The sequence below is a fragment of the Oenanthe melanoleuca genome, chromosome 10 (assembly GCF_029582105.1).
Source record: "Oenanthe melanoleuca isolate GR-GAL-2019-014 chromosome 10, OMel1.0, whole genome shotgun sequence".
In the NCBI taxonomy this organism is placed as follows: Eukaryota; Metazoa; Chordata; class Aves; order Passeriformes; family Muscicapidae; genus Oenanthe; species Oenanthe melanoleuca.
Genome location: NC_079344.1, coordinates 17,316,629 through 17,335,675, shown reverse-complemented (window position 1 = coordinate 17,335,675; position 19,047 = coordinate 17,316,629). Strand labels below are relative to the sequence as shown.

Below are 19,047 nucleotides of genomic sequence, written 5' to 3'. Positions count from 1 at the left end.
GCCGGGGGAGGGCACGGCTGCTGGGCCACTGGCTGCAGTGGAGCTGGCAGTTCAGAGCTCTCCTGGGGCTCACTGGGCACTCGGCGTGCTTTGCTTTTCTTTGGGATGTGTGGGGTTTATCCTGCCCGTCTTCTGTGTCACTGCACATCCTCCTGGAGCCCAGAATCCCAGCTGCAGTGAGAAATGGGCCATTCTCTGGGGAGGGATGTGTTCCTGAGGTGTTGCTGTGGGATGATCCCAGATTTTGCCTAGAGTTGGTGGGATCATCTCAGAGTCTGTTCCCTCTCTGATTTTCTTGTGCTGTTTTTTCTTTCCATCATTTTCCCCTGGATGAACAACAAATCCAACCTCCAGTTGCATGTTAAGCCAAACTGAAGAGCACTTGGGGGATGTTTTAACCCCTGCTGTGGGATGATCCCAGACCTTGGCTGCAGTTGGTGGGATGCCCTCAGAGTCTGTTCCCTCTGTGATTTTCATGTGCTGGTTTTTTTTTTGGAGTGTGTGGGTTTTATCCTGCCCATCTCCTGAAGGAGGGATCTGTTGCTGCACATCCTCCTGGAGCCCAGAATCCCAGCTGCAATGAGAAATGGGAGATGGCTGGGCCATTCTCTGGGGAGGGATGTGTTCCTGAGGTGTTGCTTGGGATGATCCCAGACTTTGGCTGCAGTTGGTGGGATCCTCTCAGAGTCTGTTCCCTCTCTGATTTTCTTGTGCTGTTTTTTCTTTCCATCCGTTTTTCCCCTGGATGGACAGCAAATCCAACCTCCAGTTGCATGTTAAGGCAAACTGAAGAGCACTTGGGGGATGTTTTAACCCCTTCTGGCAACTTGGTCCCAGCTATTTTCTGTCTCTAGAGTGGCCCTTTTTCCCTTGCTTCACTTCACAGGATTAGGGAATGTTCCAGGTTTTCATGGCCTTAGCAATGCAGCCTCTCATCCACAGCATTGGGTTTGCTCCTGATAATGATTGGTCCAGGTTTTTCCTTTCATTTTCCCCTTTGGCTCTCTTTGAAGTACCTGGTTAATTTGGCAATTAAAAGCTGAGTCTCATTTACTGCCTAATTCCCTCCTGTCTCTTTCTTAGTGCAGTGTTCAGCACTGGGCCTGAGCTTATGTGAGCAATTCCTTTATGGGAGTGGTGCTCAGGGTCAGGGAATTGCACATTATTGCCCAGGAAGGGCTGTGCTGAGCCTGCCTCCTCTGGCATCTGCTCCAAACTGGGCTGGATTCCTCCTTCCAAATTCCTCTGCTAAGGAAGATTTAGGCTTGGCTTCAGTTTTTAGTGCTGGGGAAGGAAGGAGTGAAGTGGGGAGGCCACAACAGTGCCCCTTGTCCCCAGGGAATGGAGGGACTGTGGGAGCTCCAGCAATGCCAGGGACAGCTGGAGAAGTCCCAAATTTCCATTTGCAGAGTAGATCCTGAATTCCTGCCCACTCCTGGCTGCTCTGCTGATGCTGGAGTTCAGGCTCTCTCTGCTCTTTGGTTTTGCATTGGATCTGCTCCTTAGCTGTGCTTTGGGTACTTTTTAAATCCAGGAATTCCAGCATCAGCATAGCTCTGGTTAACAGAGAGTATTTACCTCCCCATTTATTTATATTTTATATTGACTTATCTTTTGCATTCTGTTTATTTCCCTTAAACTCATGGGTTCTTGTTTTTTTAGTCACTTTGTTTTGCTGTAAGATGTTTTTGGTGCCTGGAGTTCAGAGCTGGGTACTTTTATCATCCAGAAAGCTCCAGAATTTAGATGTTGAACTGCTTCCCTTAAAAATCCAGGAATGCACCTGTCCTAACCCTTCATCCAGCCTGGGGGTGGCTGCTCCTGCCTGCCTGTCAAACCCTGAGCTGTGTCAGTTGGCAGCTCCTGAATGATTGATGGTAACTGGACACACAATTCCACCTTGTCTTTCCTTTCCTCACTTTGGAGCATTGCCTGGAGCAGGTTCAAACCAGCTCATTGGGAAGTTGCTTATCTGAAATTAAATAACTTTCTAACTTCAGACTTGGGTGAGTAAGTGCTGTCAGCACTCAGTCTGAGCAGTTTCCACCTGTAATTAAATGATTTTATTGCAGGCTTTTTGCTTGATTAAAATAAATTAATAGAAAAAGAAGCCAAGGAGGGTTTTGGAGGAGGAAACAGTGGCTCAGTGAGGGGGGTGGGCCTGCCCCAGTTACACCAGTGCAGTGAAGGGGTGTCACTGGGGTGCTGTGGGGCAGCTGGGCTGTGTCTGTGCTGCAGGATCCTGAAGGCCCGAGCAGAGGAGTCGGGGGAGTACCTGTGTGTGTTCGTGTTCTCCGGCTCGCCCGTCGCCAACGCCACCATCGAGGTCAGAGGTACGTGTTGGAAATCAGAAACAAAGTGTCTGTATCCAGAACATCTCCACTGCTGTGTTTGATACAGACAGAGCAGCAGCTGGGGGGCAGAGGGCTCCCAGCCCACTCCAGCTCCACCAAACCTTGGTTTGCAGCTCCCTTTTCTTTGTAGTCATCAGTAATTGTTGTTTTTTTGTTGTCATAATTCTGCCAGGTAAGCAGTGGTGGTCTGTGGGATCTCTAGATAATTTGTCAAGTCCCACAGATCACCATCTGCTCTTGGTAGATAAGGAATGGCAGGAGTCAGGGATAGGCTGCAATTGATCACACAAAGGCAGGAAACCTGATTTTTCAGAATCTGTTGGGCTGTGGGAAAGCCTTGTTTTGCAAGCTGTCAGTAGATAAAACTTATTTAGAAACATAATATAACAGGGGGATTTAAAACAAAATGGTTTAATAATATATTTTCCTTTAGTGTCATGCTTCATTTCAGACCTAAGGATTCTGGTTTATACAAACCCCAATACTTTATGATTAACATGAATCTTTTATCAATCATCACACTGTGGAGCTGGCACTGTCCCACTGTCCCCTTCCCTGGCCTGGGAATGGCATTCCCTGCCTGCAGCAGCCCCAAAAAACAGGAAAGGCCTCCTCATCATGCACAGCTAGGCCTGGGTTAATAATCATAAATAACATTTTATTATCAGAGAGAACTCTGGTTGCAAGGGAAAGCCTGGCACACATTCAGGGGATGAGCTCCCAGAGATGGGAGCACAGCTGTGGCCTTTGGGGACACTAAAACACCTGCTGGCATCTGTGGGAGCCTGAAATGAAGGGCAGAAGCTGCAGAATGGGCAAGGTTTGAGTGTTGCTGCAGGTGAAGCACAGAGCAGTGCTGGTGGCTGAATTCAGCACTGGTGGATTCCCAGTGACCACAGGGCTGCAGGGAGGGCTGGCTTTGGGGATCTGGGGGGATCCATCAGTGTGTGGGAGATGGAATTCTGCACCCTGTGCCTCTGAGGAGCTTAGCTGGGTGTTCAGGGTACACATGTGGAGCAATTTCATTTTCCTTCTTTTCCTTTTCTTGGGGATTTTTTCATCCATTCTGCCCCTTTTGCTCAAATTGCTCAATCTCCTAGTGTTATCCTAATTAAGATGTTAAGTTCCTGCTGCTCCTCTGGGCTGCTTTGGGTGACAAACCCCTCCTAGAGAGGAGAAATGTAATTTTGGGAGTGCAGCAGGACCTCTGGCAGCTCTGCAGGGCCCTTTGGGAGTGTTTGCCTCAGGGCTTGGCTGCTGCTCTGCCAGGCAGGGCCACCAGCAGAGCTTGGCAGGGACGTGGCAGTTCACTCTGGGTGAAGAAGAGCCAATATCTGTGATTGAAGTGCAAGGAGAACTAATCCTACTCAATTCCCACAGGTAATTTACACCTAAATACTCCTCAGATGCTCTTCTGGGATAATAAATTGGGATTGCACTTAAAGCAGATGTGAGGGACAGTGACACTGGGCTCCCCATGCAGATCTGCAGTTTAATATTTACCTGCCTGGGTCATGTTGGTGCTCAGGCAATTACACACAGATTTAATTGCTGATTGTAATTATGGTGCAGCTCTCCCTGCTGATGCACAGGGAAAGGAGGGTGCTGAATACCAGAGTGCTTGTGCTCCAAAAATAGAGATTTTCTGACAGCTTGTGAACAGCTTCCCCAGAGCCTGTGGCAGAGGCAGCCCAGGGCAGGCAGGGCCACCTCCCTCTGGAATGTGTCCCTGGAATGGACCCTGGAGCAGCCTGGGACAGTGGGAAGTGTCCCTGCACATGGCAGGGGGGCACTGGATGGTCCCTTCACCCAAACCATTCTGGAACTGACTTTGCAAAAAAACCCCAAGGGCAGTGGTGTGAGAGCAGTTGGGAATGCCATTAAACTGGGGCTTTAATGGCAGTGCTGGTGCCTTTCCTGGGAGTTCACTGCCAGCCTGGCTTCCCTCAGGCAGCTGTTGCTGAAGGTCTAGGGGAGGTTTTGCTCAGAGCTCTGGGGGTGCTGCTGTGTGGGGGCAGCTCTGAGCTGCAGCCAGAGGCTGAGCAGAGGCTGGGTTTAGGGAAACAGGGCCTTGGGGCAGGGATCTCTGTGTGTCCCCTCTTCCTTGGGGTGCCCAGGGGGTGATCCACCTGCCAGCCATGGCCAGGGCACCCCCTCCTCTCCCCTGGAAGGGGTTTGTGGTTGGGGGAATCCCTGCAGTGCTGGTGTGGAGCTCTGGAGACCTGAGGATGAAAAGAAACCCAAAGGATGAAGTGCAGCCCTGGAGAACTCTGCTCTTACTGGGATCTTGGGAGAAGGGGAGAGGAAACAGGTGCTGGAAGGATCTTCTTAATTCCCCTTCCTGGGAGTCCTTTCTGCCCTTCCCTCATCAAGGGATTCTTCCGGCTCCCTTTGCACCTTCCTGTTCCATCCTCCTCCCCAGCTGTTCTGGGGAAGAGCCTCATCCTTGATTCCTGCCTGTCTCAGGAAGCCTCTGCTGCAGCCTTGCTCCTCTCTACCAGAAATTAATTAAACTGGACACTCCTGGAGCCCAGCTGCACCTTGGAGTGACCCAGGAGAATCCTCTCACATTCCCCCTTCTCCTGGTGCCTTCAGTATCTTCAGGCTCCAGAGGGAGACAGGAATGGAGTCACAACCAGAAAAAGAAACTTCCAGAGCCCTTGTTCAGGTCACCTCTCACACATCCCAGTTTCCAGTACAGGAATATTTTTAGGTGCTTTGCCCTTGCTTTAATTTTGTCTCTTAATGGGAAACTTGAAGGTAACTGGGCCATGGTTTGAAAGTGTTCCACATTTAAATTTCCCTCTCCTTTTCAGTAGTGGAAGGGCTGAATGCCTCCTGCATGTGAGGAAATGGATTTCCCTGGCTGTGTTTCCCCAAACCTTCAGAAAGCTGCTGTGCCTGTTGGGAGCTGGGAGCACTGGAGCCCCATGGCCACCCTGCCACAAACCCCCTTTCTCCTCTGTTTTGGTTTAAAACTGTCAAAGTGATGCTGCTTAGAATTCCACTTGTTCAAGTGTGCCTAAATATCTATTTGTTTTGCCTTTTTCTTGGTGGCAGTTATTTTAAATTATCCCTGCTTCCTTTTGCTCTTCATGAGGTGTTTCCAGCCCACCTTCAGGATTTTTCCTGCTTCACATGCAGGAATTCAAACCTCCCTTTGCCAGGGGAAATTCTCATGGTGCCAGTGATGGAGCAGGTCTGAGCAGAGAGGACTCTGCTGCCTGAGAGCTGAAATCCAAATCCTTCCCAACAAAACCTGCCATTGGAGCAGAACAGTGCAAGGAGCAATCCTGGCTTGGAAGAACCTGCTAAAGCTGGGACTGCAGGGGTATGGGGACAGCAGGACACTGTTTGGGAGAGAAAATGCTGGATTGTGTCTGAGCCCTGGCACAGCAGCATGCTCAGAGCTCCCTGGGGCTCCAGGAATAGCCCTGTCCCAGCAGAGCCAGGGAGGAGCAGAGTATTCTGGGGATCACCCCTGGGATCTGGCCTCTCCTTCCAGCATTGTCATTGTGTCACCCTGGACTGGGTGGAGGTGTCCCAGAAACTGTTCCCTCTCCCTTCCCTTTCCACAAACTGGGCCAGCTGGGAGTGCTGTCCCTGTCCCCTTTTCCAGGCTCAGCTGTGCTCAGGGTGCCACTGCTCCTTTTCCCCATGGAAACATTCCCAGTGTGCAGTCCCAAGTATTTATTTGAAATAAATGTCATTTTCCTCTCTGAGGCTGGGGACAGGGGGTTGGAAGTAGCCAGCCAGCCCCAGAGCTGATTTATTTCCTGCCTGAAGACCTGAAGCTCAGACTCCATTTGCTCCAGGTGTTCTGCCCCTTGCAGGCACAGGGAGTGCAGGATCACCTGGCAGCTGGGGAATCTTCTTCCTGCAGCTTCTGGCAGCTCCTTCCAGTACAAGACCAGGGAATTGTTTGGATCTGGTGCCTTCATTCAGGTCAGGTTTGGCTCTCAGAGTATTTTTATGTCTGATATGGAAAGATGTATTTAGGTGTCAGTTTTCTAAAATAAACCCGTTGGGTTTGTTCTCGGCCTGTTCTTACCTATCATGGCTGTGCTTGGCATCACCTTGGAATTAATGAGCTGGCATCTGGCTGAGCTTCATCCTTTGGTCAGGACTCCTGCTCAGCCCAGGGCTGTGCTGGAAACACTGATGGAATTTCCATGGACACTTGGAGAATGCCTCAGGCCTCTCCTGGTGTGCCTGTCAGGTGATCACACACCAGCAGGAGCTGCAGCCCAGGTTTTCCTACATGGATTTCCTGTGGTTCAGAATGTCTCTTGGATAATGTTGTTACTGTCCAGGAAGAGCCTGAGGCACAGGATGCTTCCTGCATCAAAACCCCTTTCACACAGGACAGCAGAAGGAGTTATCTTGCCAGGCATTTTCCCAAAGATATGAGCTGTAATTTTGGAAAGAGGAGGCTCAGCAGCTGTCTGGTGGCATTTGAGAGAGAGGTTTTGTTCCCTTTGAGCAGAGCTGTGAAATCCCCTTCATTATCTCAGCTCACAGCTGGAATTGCTCTCTGTGTATCCATGGTGGAGCAGGGAAGTCTCCTGTAGGAAATTCCCGTTTCCTGGAGCAGCTGGGCTGGCCTTGGATGGATTAACAGCTCAGAGCTGCCATCACACAGCCAGCCACGTGTGCTGTAATTAGCAGCTGCAGCTTTAAAGGTGGGCCCTGCAGCCCGGGGCCATCTGCTGGGCCAGGGGTCAGCCCAGGCTCTGCCCCGAGACAGCCTCAGCTGGGCAGGGCTTGGGGGGGGGAGGGACACACGGACAGGGGGGAGGGACACACAGGGGTTAGGGACACACAGACAGGGTTAGGGACACACAGACAGGGGTTAGGGACACACAGACAGGGTTAGGGACACACAGACAGGGGCACAGGGTTAGGGACACACAGACAGGAGCACAGGGTTTAGGGACACACAGACAGGGGTTAGGGACACAGACAGACAGGGGTGAGGGACACACAGACAGGAGCACAGGTGAGGGACACACAGACAGGAGCACACACACAGACAGGGGTGAGGGACACACAGACAGGGGTGAGGGACACACAGACAGGAGCACAGGGTGAGGGACACCCACAGACAGGGGCACAGACAGGGGTTAGGGACACACAGGGGGTGAGGGACACACAGGACACACAGACAGGGGTGAGGGACACACAGACAGGGGTTAGGGACACACAGACAGGAGCACAGGGTTAGGGACACACAGGGGTTAGGGACACACAGGAGCACAGGATGAGGGACACACAGACAGGGGTGAGGGACACACAGGGGTGAGGGACACACAGACAGGGTTAGGGACACACAGACAGGGTGAGGGACACACAGGGTGAGGGACACACAGACGGGTTAGGGACACACAGGGTTAGGGACAGCACAGGATGAGGGACACACAGGGTGAGGGACACAGACAGGGGTGAGGGACACACAGACAGGAGCACAGGGTTTAGGGACAGACAGGGGTTAGGGACACACACACAGGGTGAGGGACACACAGACAGGGGCACAGGGTGAGGGACACACAGACAGGAGCACAGGGTGAGGGACACACAGACAGGGTGAGGGACACACAGGGGTTAGGGACACACACACAGGAGCACAGGATGAGGGACACACAGACAGGGTGAGGGACACACAGACAGGGGTTAGGGACACACAGACAGGGGTGAGGGACACACAGACAGGAGCATGGGGCACAGACAGGGGTTAGGGACACACAGGGTTAGGGACAGCACAGGGTGAGGGACAGCACAGGGTGAGGGACACACAGACAGGGTGAGGGACACACAGACAGGGTGAGGGACACACAGACACAGCTCTTCCCTCAGTGTGGCAGGCAGACGCTGTCAGGCTCCTGGAGGGGTTTGTGTCCCGTGAGTGCCGGGACCTGTTTGTGCTCAGCTGCTGCTCTTGTCTCGCAGCCACCCCTGACATCACCGGGCACAAGAGGAGCGAGAACAAGAACGAGGGGCAGGACGCCCTGATGTACTGCAAGTCCGTGGGCTTCCCCCACCCCGAGTGGGTCTGGCGCAAGAAGGTCAATGGCGTGTTCGAGGTAAGGACGGGGGCACCGTGTCCCCAGAGCCCCAGAGACAGGGATGGGTTATTTATTGAAGGTTCTTTGTAACTTCTCACAGTAGAGTCCCTCTAACCTGTGAGTGAAGGATTGATATTTATATTTATCAAAAAATTGATATTTATATTATTGGTATGTGAAAAAAGTTGCTCACTGCATTGCTGGGCAAAGTTAAGAACTTACCCTGAAAGCCATTTTCTGGAATTTGCTACAGACTGCAAGTTATGAAACATGATTTAAAACCACATTGGGTTATAAATTCCTCCAAGTTTTACTGGTTGAGCTCACAAGACTTAATGTGAGGAGGTGGCAGTTATCCCCATTAGAGCTTGGGTGATCTGTTTGTTCCGTGCAGCCAGTGATGTAATGAGCAGGAAAATGTGACCAGCAGTGGGAATAGCAGAGAGGAGCTGGGAATTTCTAACCCCTCCAGCCCAGCTGTTCCCTGTTGCTGCATAAGGAGGCAGAATTGGATGGATGGAGCCAAAATGTGAAGCAAATCACAGGATGGGATGGGATGGATGTTCCCTGCTTGTCGCCATACGCAGGGAGCAGCAAATAATAATGACAAACGACTTCTTAGGCAAAAAAAGCATTTTATTGAAAAACTGAACCATATTTATAGAGTGGTTTGCAAACCTCAAACTGGACAACAGGAGAAAACATCTTCTGTCATGTACATCGTGACTGTCCCTCAGTCAACAGCAGGTGCTAATCTCTGTTTATTAATTCCTTTCTATTTACAAGAAAGCTATCACCCTGGGAAAGGCTCCCAGCCTGAGAAAAAGAACTCAGAACCTGAGAAAAGGCCTGGTTAAAATCTGCCTAGGCCTTCACAGTGTCCACAGCTGAAGGTTGTAAGGAGTGGCTGGGTGCCAGCAGTGATCAGGCCCCTGAGTGCAGGGTTCCCTTTGAGGAGTTTTGGGCTCCTCCCTCACATCTCCTCCTGCTCCCATGCCACAAAGGCCCCAGAACTTAAAGCTGTCCCTTTGCCAGGACATCAACAACTCCTCGGGCAGGTTCTTCATTTCCAACAAAGAGAACTACACCGAGCTGAGCATCACGAACCTGCAGATCAACGAGGACCCGGGCGAGTACCAGTGCAACGCCACCAACCAGGTGGGCTCGGTGTCGGTCACCACCATCCTGCGCGTGCGCAGCCACCTGGCCCCGCTGTGGCCCTTCCTGGGCATCCTGGCCGAGATCGTCATCCTGGTGGTCATCATCGTCATCTACGAGAAGCGGAAGCGGCCGGACGAGGTTCCCGACGGTAAGTGCGCCCAGCGCCGCCTCTGAGGGACTGTCCCGCAGGAAGGAGCAGCTTCCCACTCCTGGCTTCCTCCTCTTCCCTCTCCAGACGTTGAGCCCACAGGGTGCTGCATTTCAGGGTCTCGGACTGAGGGGTGGGAGGGGCTGTGGGTATCTTCAAAGCCGTGTTGTGTGAGATGGAGCACTGCCGTGCCCGTGCTGAGGAGCGCTGTCCGTCCCTCAGCAGCGCTGCCACTCCCTGCTCCCCTGGCCTCGGGGCAGGGCTCTGAGGGAACACGGCACTCCAACTAAGGAACTGGGGCTGCAAAGGTGCTTCAAAACTAAAACCTGCTCAGGGTTCAGAGATGGGGGGAGGGCTCTTACTCTGCTGTGTAGCTGAATCTGTAGTTAAGGAATGCTCTGGAATCTATATCTAATTGTAGTCACTGATTAGATTTTATAAAAATAGGGCTTATTATCAGGTTTGATGGTAGCAATAATTAATTAATTAATCTGTTTAGTACATACAACTAGTAGGAGCTTTTATCTGTGAGCTTCTCCTGCACACCTTTCCCTGTGCACAGCTGGGGAAAGAGGCAGAGTGAGGCTGAGTATTTGCAAGATCCATGCTGAGAAACAGCCTTTAATGTGCTGCTAGCAGCTTACTCCAGTGTGTAGAGAGAAAACCTCTGCAAGGACTCCTTGGGAGAAGCAGCAGCAATGTCGTGGTGCTGTAGGAACATGATGGATCCAAGCATGGAGCAGGTGGAGGGCAGAGTGCTGGAGTGATCCTCAGCACCATCCTGGGCTGGCCAAGCCTTTCCCAGTGAGAGCTGCTTCCCAGGGCGTGGCTGTGGGGCTGCAGGGGGGCCTGAAAATAGAGATGTGAGACGGTGATCTGTGTGTGGGGTGGGCAAATCCACCTTTGTGGGCCTCACGTGGGATCCACAGAGAGGAGCTCATGGAACACAACAAATGGAATGACAGGAGAAGGGCCAAGGCTCGGATCAGAACTGGCTGAAGTAGTGCATTGCTAGAGGAAAGCAGCTGTGGTTGTAAGCCTTGAGAAGCACTTACTAACTGCTTACAGAGCATGTGGGGGCTGCTCTCGGGATGGAGCCCCCAGCTGGGCTGTAGTGCATGTTCTGTGCATCACTAACAGCTTCCAGTGGCTCCGGCGCTTGTCCTGCCCTCAGCGTGGCCTCAGGACCTCCACCAGCCCAGAAAACTCACAACAATTTTCATTTTCCCTTGCATGTACCCACCTCCACGTCAGTGATTACACAGAACTCTCATTGGATGAAGTTTCAAAAGGACCAAAGCAAGGTCCTGGGAATTTGGTGCACAAATATTCCCTGCAAGCAGCCCCAAATGGATGGAATGCAGCAGGAATTGGCTTTGGCATGAGCAGGTCACAGCACAGCCCCCGTGGTGGTGCAGGGGAGCTCACACTGGAGGTGAAGGGTTCACTGCCTCTTTCCAAGGCTGGAGTTTTCCTGGCTGGTCTGGCCACTCCTCAGGCACCTGAGGGATCCAGGCTCATCATCCCCTGGAGCTGTCCAGGATGATGAGGTTACTCCAGCGCTCACTGGGGCTGCTGTTTTGAAGGCAGAGCCCTGGAGAGTGACATGACACACCTCTGTGGGGGTCAGATGTTCTCCCTGTCCCCTTTCCTGGAGGAAAAATCCATGCTGAGTATGACAGTCTGTACCTGTGGATGAGGTTTGCCTGGCTGACAGACACAATCAGCACACGTGGCCTTGAGTCACACATTCCTTGGATAGTTGTGCATTTTCCCTACTGGCATGGAAGCTTTCTGTGCTGCCTGGTGGGGAACGCCCCGGGGGCAGGGCACATACAAATGCACACGTGGGAAATCAGCAGCAGCCTCCTGATTGCCACGTGTGGATGTTTCACTTGGGTTCTCCTGAATTTTCTTATTTTCAAGACATGGTTATGAAATGCCAAAGTTAATGCTGGAATGCAGTGGTGTGCTCAGCGTTTGGAATTTCAGCTCCCTCTTCCAAAATCACACCTCCTCCTCCTCTGCTGCTGCAGTGAGCGGGGAAGGAGCAGGGAGCTGTGGCTGAGCCAGCAGGCTGGGCCAAACACCACAGCACTCTGTGTTATCCACAGCAGCTGGCACCAGCCAGCAGCTCTCCACTGGCTTGTCTAATCCTGGTGTCAGTGGGACGTGCTCAGCTTTAGGGATTGTGCTCATGGCAGAGCTCCACATGAGATGGTGCTGCAACAGCCACTGAGCTGTTGCTGCTCCTCCTGCTGGGATGGGAACGTTCTCCTTGGACCTCTCCAAATGTAGACACTGAGATTGCTTCATCATCACCACCATCACCCCATCTTCCCAGGGTGGGATAACTCTGGGATGCCCCTCTGGAGTGCCCAGGTTCGTGTGTCAGCCCAGGTCCCACAGCAGGCTGAGGGAGGATGGCCCCTGTGCCCAGGGACTGTTACCCCTGTGCCCAGCTTGTCCTCCTGTGGGGGTTGACTCTGGCTGCAGATCCCTGTAAAGAATCCCGAGGGCTGGGCTGCAGGACCTGTGGTGTCCTCCCTCTGCAGGTGCCACACATCCACCCCAGGGTGTGTGCCACTGTCCCTCAGGAATCCTGATGTCCTGGCCACTGTCTGGCCTGCTGAGAGGAGTGCACAGGTAACTGGAGATGTGGCTTACTCAGACCACTTCTAAGGAGTGCTTTTAAAATTTGGAGAACACAGTGCTGCTAAACGTGGCCACTTCCTGTGTTCAGGAAAATCAAAGGCTTTTGGAGCAGAAGGAGCTGTTAATGAGCTGCCAGAGCACTCCTTGGCTCCTGACTGGGGCAGTGCAGGATGAACTGCTGGTTTTGGATCCTGCTGGGAGCTGCACATGCCCACGATGAGCTCTCACCTTGTAATGTGCCCAGGTGATTCTTTGTGGCTGGCTCAGTTAAACCTACACAGATGACGTTTTGGGGTGTGCTGGTCCTCAGGTGAGACCAGCCTGGTGCTGAGCACAAGTGCCCAGTTAGTCCTGGGGGATGTGACGGGTGGGACAGAAGTGTTCTCTGGGCGAGAGGATCCTCAGGCATCTGGAACATCGTCCCCAGCATTTGGGAACTCTGCCTGGCCACCCAAAGAAACAATGGAATGAATTCCCTTTCCCTCTGATCTCCATGTTCTGCAGGCTTCAAATGCCCAGGCTCAGCATGCCCGTGGCTCCATCCTGGGAAGCTGGGGAGGGTGATGGACTCCTGGGTGCACTTGGAGCAGTTCTGTGTTCCCAGAACACTTCCCAGCGTAAAGATGTTCCCTCTGCTGGAAGCACTGCCATGCCTGAAGAGCAGGGGCACTCCTTTAACTTTGGCATTTCCTGACTGCAGGGCTTGGTTTTGCATGGACCTCGCTTTGTGTACCTGGTGAGCTGCTTGTTGTGCCTCGGGCCAGGGCTGCTCAGGAGCTCCCTTGCTGATGTTTCCTCCTTCTCAGAACTCTGATTTGGGAGTTGATTCTTCTTCCTGCTGCTGGAGAGCAGGAAAAGGAACGTTGCACCTGTGAAATCTCTGTTTCCACCAAAACGGTGGCATCAGGGGGTGGCTGGCACAGGGTTTGCTGTGGCTGAGGGCTTCTCCCAGCACATCCAAATCCCGTGCTGGAAGGAGGAAGGGAGGGCAGGTGGCACCTGAATCCTGCATCCTTTCAGAACGTGGGTTCTGACCTGCCTTAGGCTGGTAAGGCAGCATCCAGCTGCATCCAGGGGCTCCCTGGCCACGTGCAGCTTCCGTGGCTGTGGGGGTGAGAGCTGCATGAGCGTGGCATGCCCTGGCATGTGGCTGCATGCCCAGGGGGAGGCGCTGCCAGCAGGGAATGCCAGGGTGTCCCCTGGACAGGGAGAGAAGGGAATGGCTTTTGTTCCTCTGGGGTTCAGCTGGGGCTGCTGGGATTCCATAGCCAGCACCACCTGAGTGTGGCACAGCAAAGCTTCCTAGAGGGAGTGGGCTTTGTGCCGTTGTTGGATCAATTAGTCTGAAATCAGCACAGTCAAAGGGTGTTTTCTGGGGTAAGTAGAAAGTAAAAACCCCTTGGCTCCATTCCCCCTAGGAATGGGAGTGGCTTTTGCAAATCCATAGGCACAATCTCGAGTCCGAAGCCGTGAGGTGACTGGGTTATAACATGTCCCTTTTCCTTCTTCCCCTCTCCTTCCTCAGCCTAATCCAAAGACTTCCCATAAATGTGTTTCTTCTCCTGGCTCTGCAGAAGCTCCATCCAAATCCCCACATTCTTTCTAACCCTCTTTTGCTCTTTTCTTGACTTTCCCTGTTCCTGCTATTACTGTAAGTAATTGAAAGAAACAAACTGTCTAACTGAACCATTTACCTTTTGTAACCAGTGATTTTGGTGGTGTTTTTTTCCCCTTTGTGCACATCTTTTTCTCCCACACTAAATTTGTCAGGGTGAGCAGATTGTGAGGCAGGTACATAGTGAGGCCATAGCCATCAGCTGTTGCCAGCAGTGTTGTATCCCAGTGGGAAGGTACCATAACACAGGACCCTGAGCTGTCACAGGCTCTGGCTGCTCCCTCAGAGCATTAAGCTGCCCCTGGATCCCTGGCAGTGTCCAAGGCCAGGGTGAACACTGGGGTTTGGAGCATCCTGGGACAGTGGAAGGTGGCCCTGCCCATGGCAGGGGGTGGCACTGGAGGGGCTTTCCAACCCAAACCAGTCTGGGATTGATTCTTTGCAGGTTTTAAAGCATGAGCTGAGATGTAGAATCCCTTCAGAAGCAAAAATTGGAATCTTAGCGCTGGAAGAAACCGCTAGTGTTTCATTTTTAACTTCCATCAGTCACAAGATGCTACCCAGGATTAATTTGATACTAAAATAAACCCTGTAGTTTTCCAAAGGCAGTGAAAAAGTGAGTGACATATAAAATGCCTTGTAAATTAAGGCTGAAAGTGGAGGGGGGGGGAACAACAGCACAAAACACATTAACATACAAGTGGAGGAGCTAAGGGAGATCTACTTGTCATCATCATCTAGTTTTAATTCCCACATGTGTTTGCCTGCAGGGATTGATTACATGTGTTAAGGACAAGCAGCAGTTGTGCCATTTTGGTTCAGCAGTGTGTGGTTTTGGGAGCCGGTGAAGCAGGTGGTTCCATCCCTGCAGGAAAGGCCTGGCTGTGGGGTTGTTCCTGTGTTCTGTGCCCAGGAGGGTTTTGGAGATGCTGCAGGAGGGGCCCGGCGTGCTCAGCAGCCTTTGGGCAGCGCTGGGGGACGCCCCCGTGCCCTAGCTGGTACTGACTGTTCTAGAGCAGGGCTGTGGCACTAAAGCTTGGGGTTATATTGATCTTGTCGGTTACTATGACTTCTTTTTTTTTTTTCCCCCCTTCAATTGCATCATACCCTTAAAAAATGGTGGTAAGTGAGAGCTCTGCATGCTTTGGAGTTTGTTTAACCTCCGCTTCAGTCTATACAACGCACAAGTCATAACGTTAACACTCTTGAAAACTTCCTCATTCACGTTCACAACTAATTTGGATTTCAGTTTGCTGTTTTGAACCTTTTCTTTAGTCTGATTTTGTACTGGTTTTTCTGTTGTTCTGTTGCCCCTGGTTTCGCTGAGGGTTCGGTCTGTGTCTGTACTGTACTGGGGATGCTTTTCCAGCACTTAATGGCTGACTGGGAATTTCTCTCAGTCTTCTTAGCTCTGGTTTAGGTTAGAGATGGGACAGGGAGGAGTGGTGGGGATCCACCCTCTAGTTTAAGTGTTCAGTAGGCTTTTTTGTGGGATCTTCAGGAGGAATCACCAACGGCAGCCTTTATAAATGCGAAGCTTCTTTTTTTTTCTTTTTTTTGACAACACAAAGTCGCCGATCCGAAGTGGGCGCTTTGAAGGGAAAGTGGTTATTTTGTAGCGAGTGTCCACGGTGCAGTTTGATATTGCTGAAGTCCAGCCAAACAAACTCCCAAAGCTGTCGATGGTGCTTGTTGGAGCCGAGTTGGGTCTCAGAGGCAGCGCTGGTGCTGGGGCCAGGACTTGCTGTTCCTCCAGGCTCGTCCCGCCCGCAGCACAGAGCTCGGCTGCTCTCGGATCCTTGATTCCCAGAGATGTTTGTGGAAGGAAGCTGTAGATTCCTCTGCTATGCTTTGTGTTTGAGTACCTGATGTGTCTCTGTATATCTCACTGTATATACAACAGCACATTGATGTCTGGCTGTCCTTCCTAGTCCCAGTTCTTTGTACGGTGTCCGATAGTTACTGTTGCTGGTACTGGAATTCTGTGGACACCGGTGTGTCGCTAGTCTGTTACTTTGGCTGTAAAGCTCTTGGTTTGTGGTTAGTTCTTTATTTTTGAAGTATTTTTTGTTCTGGTCACTGTCCGTGCTAGCGGTGGCTTTGCCTCTCCGTTGCCTCGGAGGCCCAGGTGGAGTAATGTCCCCTCTCCCTGACATTACTCCTGGCGTGTGCTCATGCGGATGCCTACACTGTAAGACTGTACTTTCCATAACTGCTTCATGTGCACTAAGCACCCTTGTGGAATCCTGCTGAGAGTTTCTCAAAGACTTCCCTGAAAAATCCCTCCGGCACGAGGTGGGAACGGCAACTGTCAAGTGCCAAAACCAGCAGGGCCGGAATTGGTCCTCCCAAAATCCATCTGTGGGAGCATTAGGTTCCTGGATTGACTCTTGTACTGTTGTGTAAATGCGTTTTCTGTCTTCTGTACTACAGCGTGAGAGAAAACAGTGTTTGAGAATTCAAAAAAAAAGCCCAATTGGTCATGAGAGTTAATATGAACCATTCCTCATTGGCAGATTTCCTCCACCCCCCTTCCCCCCAGTTGTTGAATGAGTTTTGCCAAGGGCCGTGGGCAGGACGATGCTGTCAGTCCTGTGCAGCTGAAGTGTGTCTGGAGGTGTCCCAGCACCCCGACTCCTCCTGGTGACATCAGGTGCTGCTGCCCAAGGACCATGGCTGGGGCTGGAATCGAGTGTTCCCCTTCAGCCTCCTCCTAACCTGGTCCCTTCTAATTGAGAAAAATGGGGAATGTACCAGTTGTTTCATCCATGGGGGAAAATGAGTGTGGGCTATGTACCCTCTGGGGTATATACCAGGAGTTGCCCATCAGCAGTGGAAAAATGGCTGAAAAATTAAAATACATATTAAAAAAAAAAGTCAATGCAAGCAAACATCCAGCAGGATTTTACAACTGAACCGTTGGTTTGTCTCTTCATCTATTTTTTATGAGATTGAACCACTGGAACTTGGGGACAAGATGAGTCTTGACCATGTTGCACCAATCTGTCCGCTACAGTTGCAGTCCTTCATGACCAGCATTCCAAGTGTTAACTAAACCCATTGAAGCAACATACCTGCCATTAAACCCGAATCCAGAGCAGTAACTCCATGATCCTTGCACTTCTGACTGGAATGGCCTTTGATGCTGTAGATAGATCAGTTTGCTGCTTGCACTATGGCCCCCTGCAAACACTGACTCTGTTTTTCTTTCCTTCCCTTGTCTGTTCCTGGGTACCTTGGGATGCTTGCTGCAGATGATGAACCAGCTGGGCCAATGTAAGTGTGTTTTCAGGAAAAAAATACTCTTTGGGTTAATCTGGAGGGTTGTGGGAGGTGGTAAATCACAGGATTGATATTGCATGTGACATTACAGATGGCGTTGGGCCCTCTGGTGCGTTTCTTAGCACTGCAGGAAAGAAAAGCAACATCTTGCTAGAAAACAAATATTGTGCTAAAACGCAAAGTTTAAGACTGTGTTGTCTTCAGCCAGTTCAAGGGAGGAAGACTGAAACGCTGTTTAATGAAGTACAAATAAAGTCCACTTTTCCTGGACCTGTGACTGATTTTGTTGCATTTCTCTCTCATCCCTCTCTGCAGGAAAACCAATTCTACAAACAATCACAAAGACAAAAACTTACGTCAGAGAAACACAAATTAAAAATGCTCATCATGTAAGTATTGCCTGCGCCCGGCCGGGAGCGGGCAGGCCCAGCCCTCCTGCCCGGAGTGCTGGGGGCGCAGCAGCAAAACATTCCCGCTGCGCCTCAGGGAGCGCGGGGGGGACCAGACATTGATTTCCTCAGACAGGCTGGGGTTAAGGACCTGCCTGCTAAAATCTAGACAAAGCTGCCGAGCCCTCCTCATTCCCCGCTAAAAGGTGGAGCTGGGGCTGGCGGGAGCCCCGGTGGGAGCGCGGGGATTGCAGGCTGCGGCGGCTCGCGCTGTTCACCATTGACTAGCACCTCTTTCTCGTTTCTTTTTTAGAGCTTTAAGTTTCTGAGAGACTGATGGCAATATGACCTGCTAAATTTAAGGGTTGGAACTCTTGGTTCTAGAACTCCAGTTCTGTCTGATTTCTTTTTTTTTCTTTCCTTTCCAAGTGAGCAACAATATGACTGTCTAACGCATGCCTTATTTAGCCTCTCCTGCAAGGATGACCTAGCCAGATGAATTTTAATAATGCTTCCGTGTAGAAGGTGTAAACTCTTTTGGGCTTGATGTGCTGTGAATGTTGCTTTTTTTTCCTCCTTTCCTCTCTTTACACGAGCAGTAGCCAGGCGGGTTCACGCATGCGCTGTTTTTTACTTCCTGTAGCTGTTAAATTCGGCACCGCTCAAACCGCACCGCTGCCATCTAGTGAGACTTCTTTTGTAAAGTACAGCAAAACTTAAAGATATATACAGTATATATTTATATTTGGGGGAGGGGAAACCAGAAGTCGTTGTGGTTCATTTTGAAGCTGCTGATATTCATTCCTTACTGTATGGCTGGAAGGAGGGAGCGATGCCAGGCTGGCGCTCGCAGCAGGGACATTGGGATTTCCTTAAGGGCTTTAACCAAGGAGCACGGGAGTGTCCTGTTGGGCGTCAGGGCTGGGTGGTGCCAGGGGCTGCTGGTGGTGGTGGGATGCAGTTGGAAACAAAAACAAACCTTCAGTTTATAAATATATATATATTATTGCTTTTTAAGTGATTTTTTTTTTTTTTTTGTTAACTCATGTAAATTCTCAAATCCTTTTGCACTGATGTGTTCGACATATTCTTGTACATTCAATTCAGGCAAACTTTTATAATTTTTTTTTTTTTTTTTTTTTTTGTTTAAATGATGAAATGTTACAGCATGGTGATATTCTATGCAACTAGTTATTCCTCTTTAGTTTGACACTGTAATTTCTCATGATTTTAAGATTGTAGAAATAGACCTACCAGGGTTCTCATGATGTGCGTAACTGTAGCTGCATGAACTCGTGTTCTGTGTATTTGTTGAAGTGCAATGATGTATAAAAAGTGGATTCACCTGTTTTTAAAAATAAAACACCGACAAAAACCGCTG

The 19,047-nt window shown here is 50.9% G+C and overlaps 1 protein-coding gene across 1 annotated transcript in view; it reads left to right on the top strand.

Moving 5' to 3' along the window:
- NPTN (neuroplastin) overlaps positions 1–19,045 on the top strand; it is a 42,586-nt gene extending 23,541 nt beyond the window's left edge. Inside the window, exons 3-7 of the mRNA XM_056499672.1 lie at positions 2,239–2,333; positions 8,301–8,434; positions 9,452–9,725; positions 17,250–17,271; positions 17,593–19,045. Coding sequence (XP_056355647.1) covers positions 2,239–2,333; positions 8,301–8,434; positions 9,452–9,725; positions 17,250–17,271; positions 17,593–17,653 — 586 coding nt within the window. The 3' untranslated portion in view covers positions 17,654–19,045. The remainder of the gene's footprint in view (positions 1–2,238; positions 2,334–8,300; positions 8,435–9,451; positions 9,726–17,249; positions 17,272–17,592) is intronic.
- Positions 19,046–19,047: the final 2 nt, after the last annotated feature.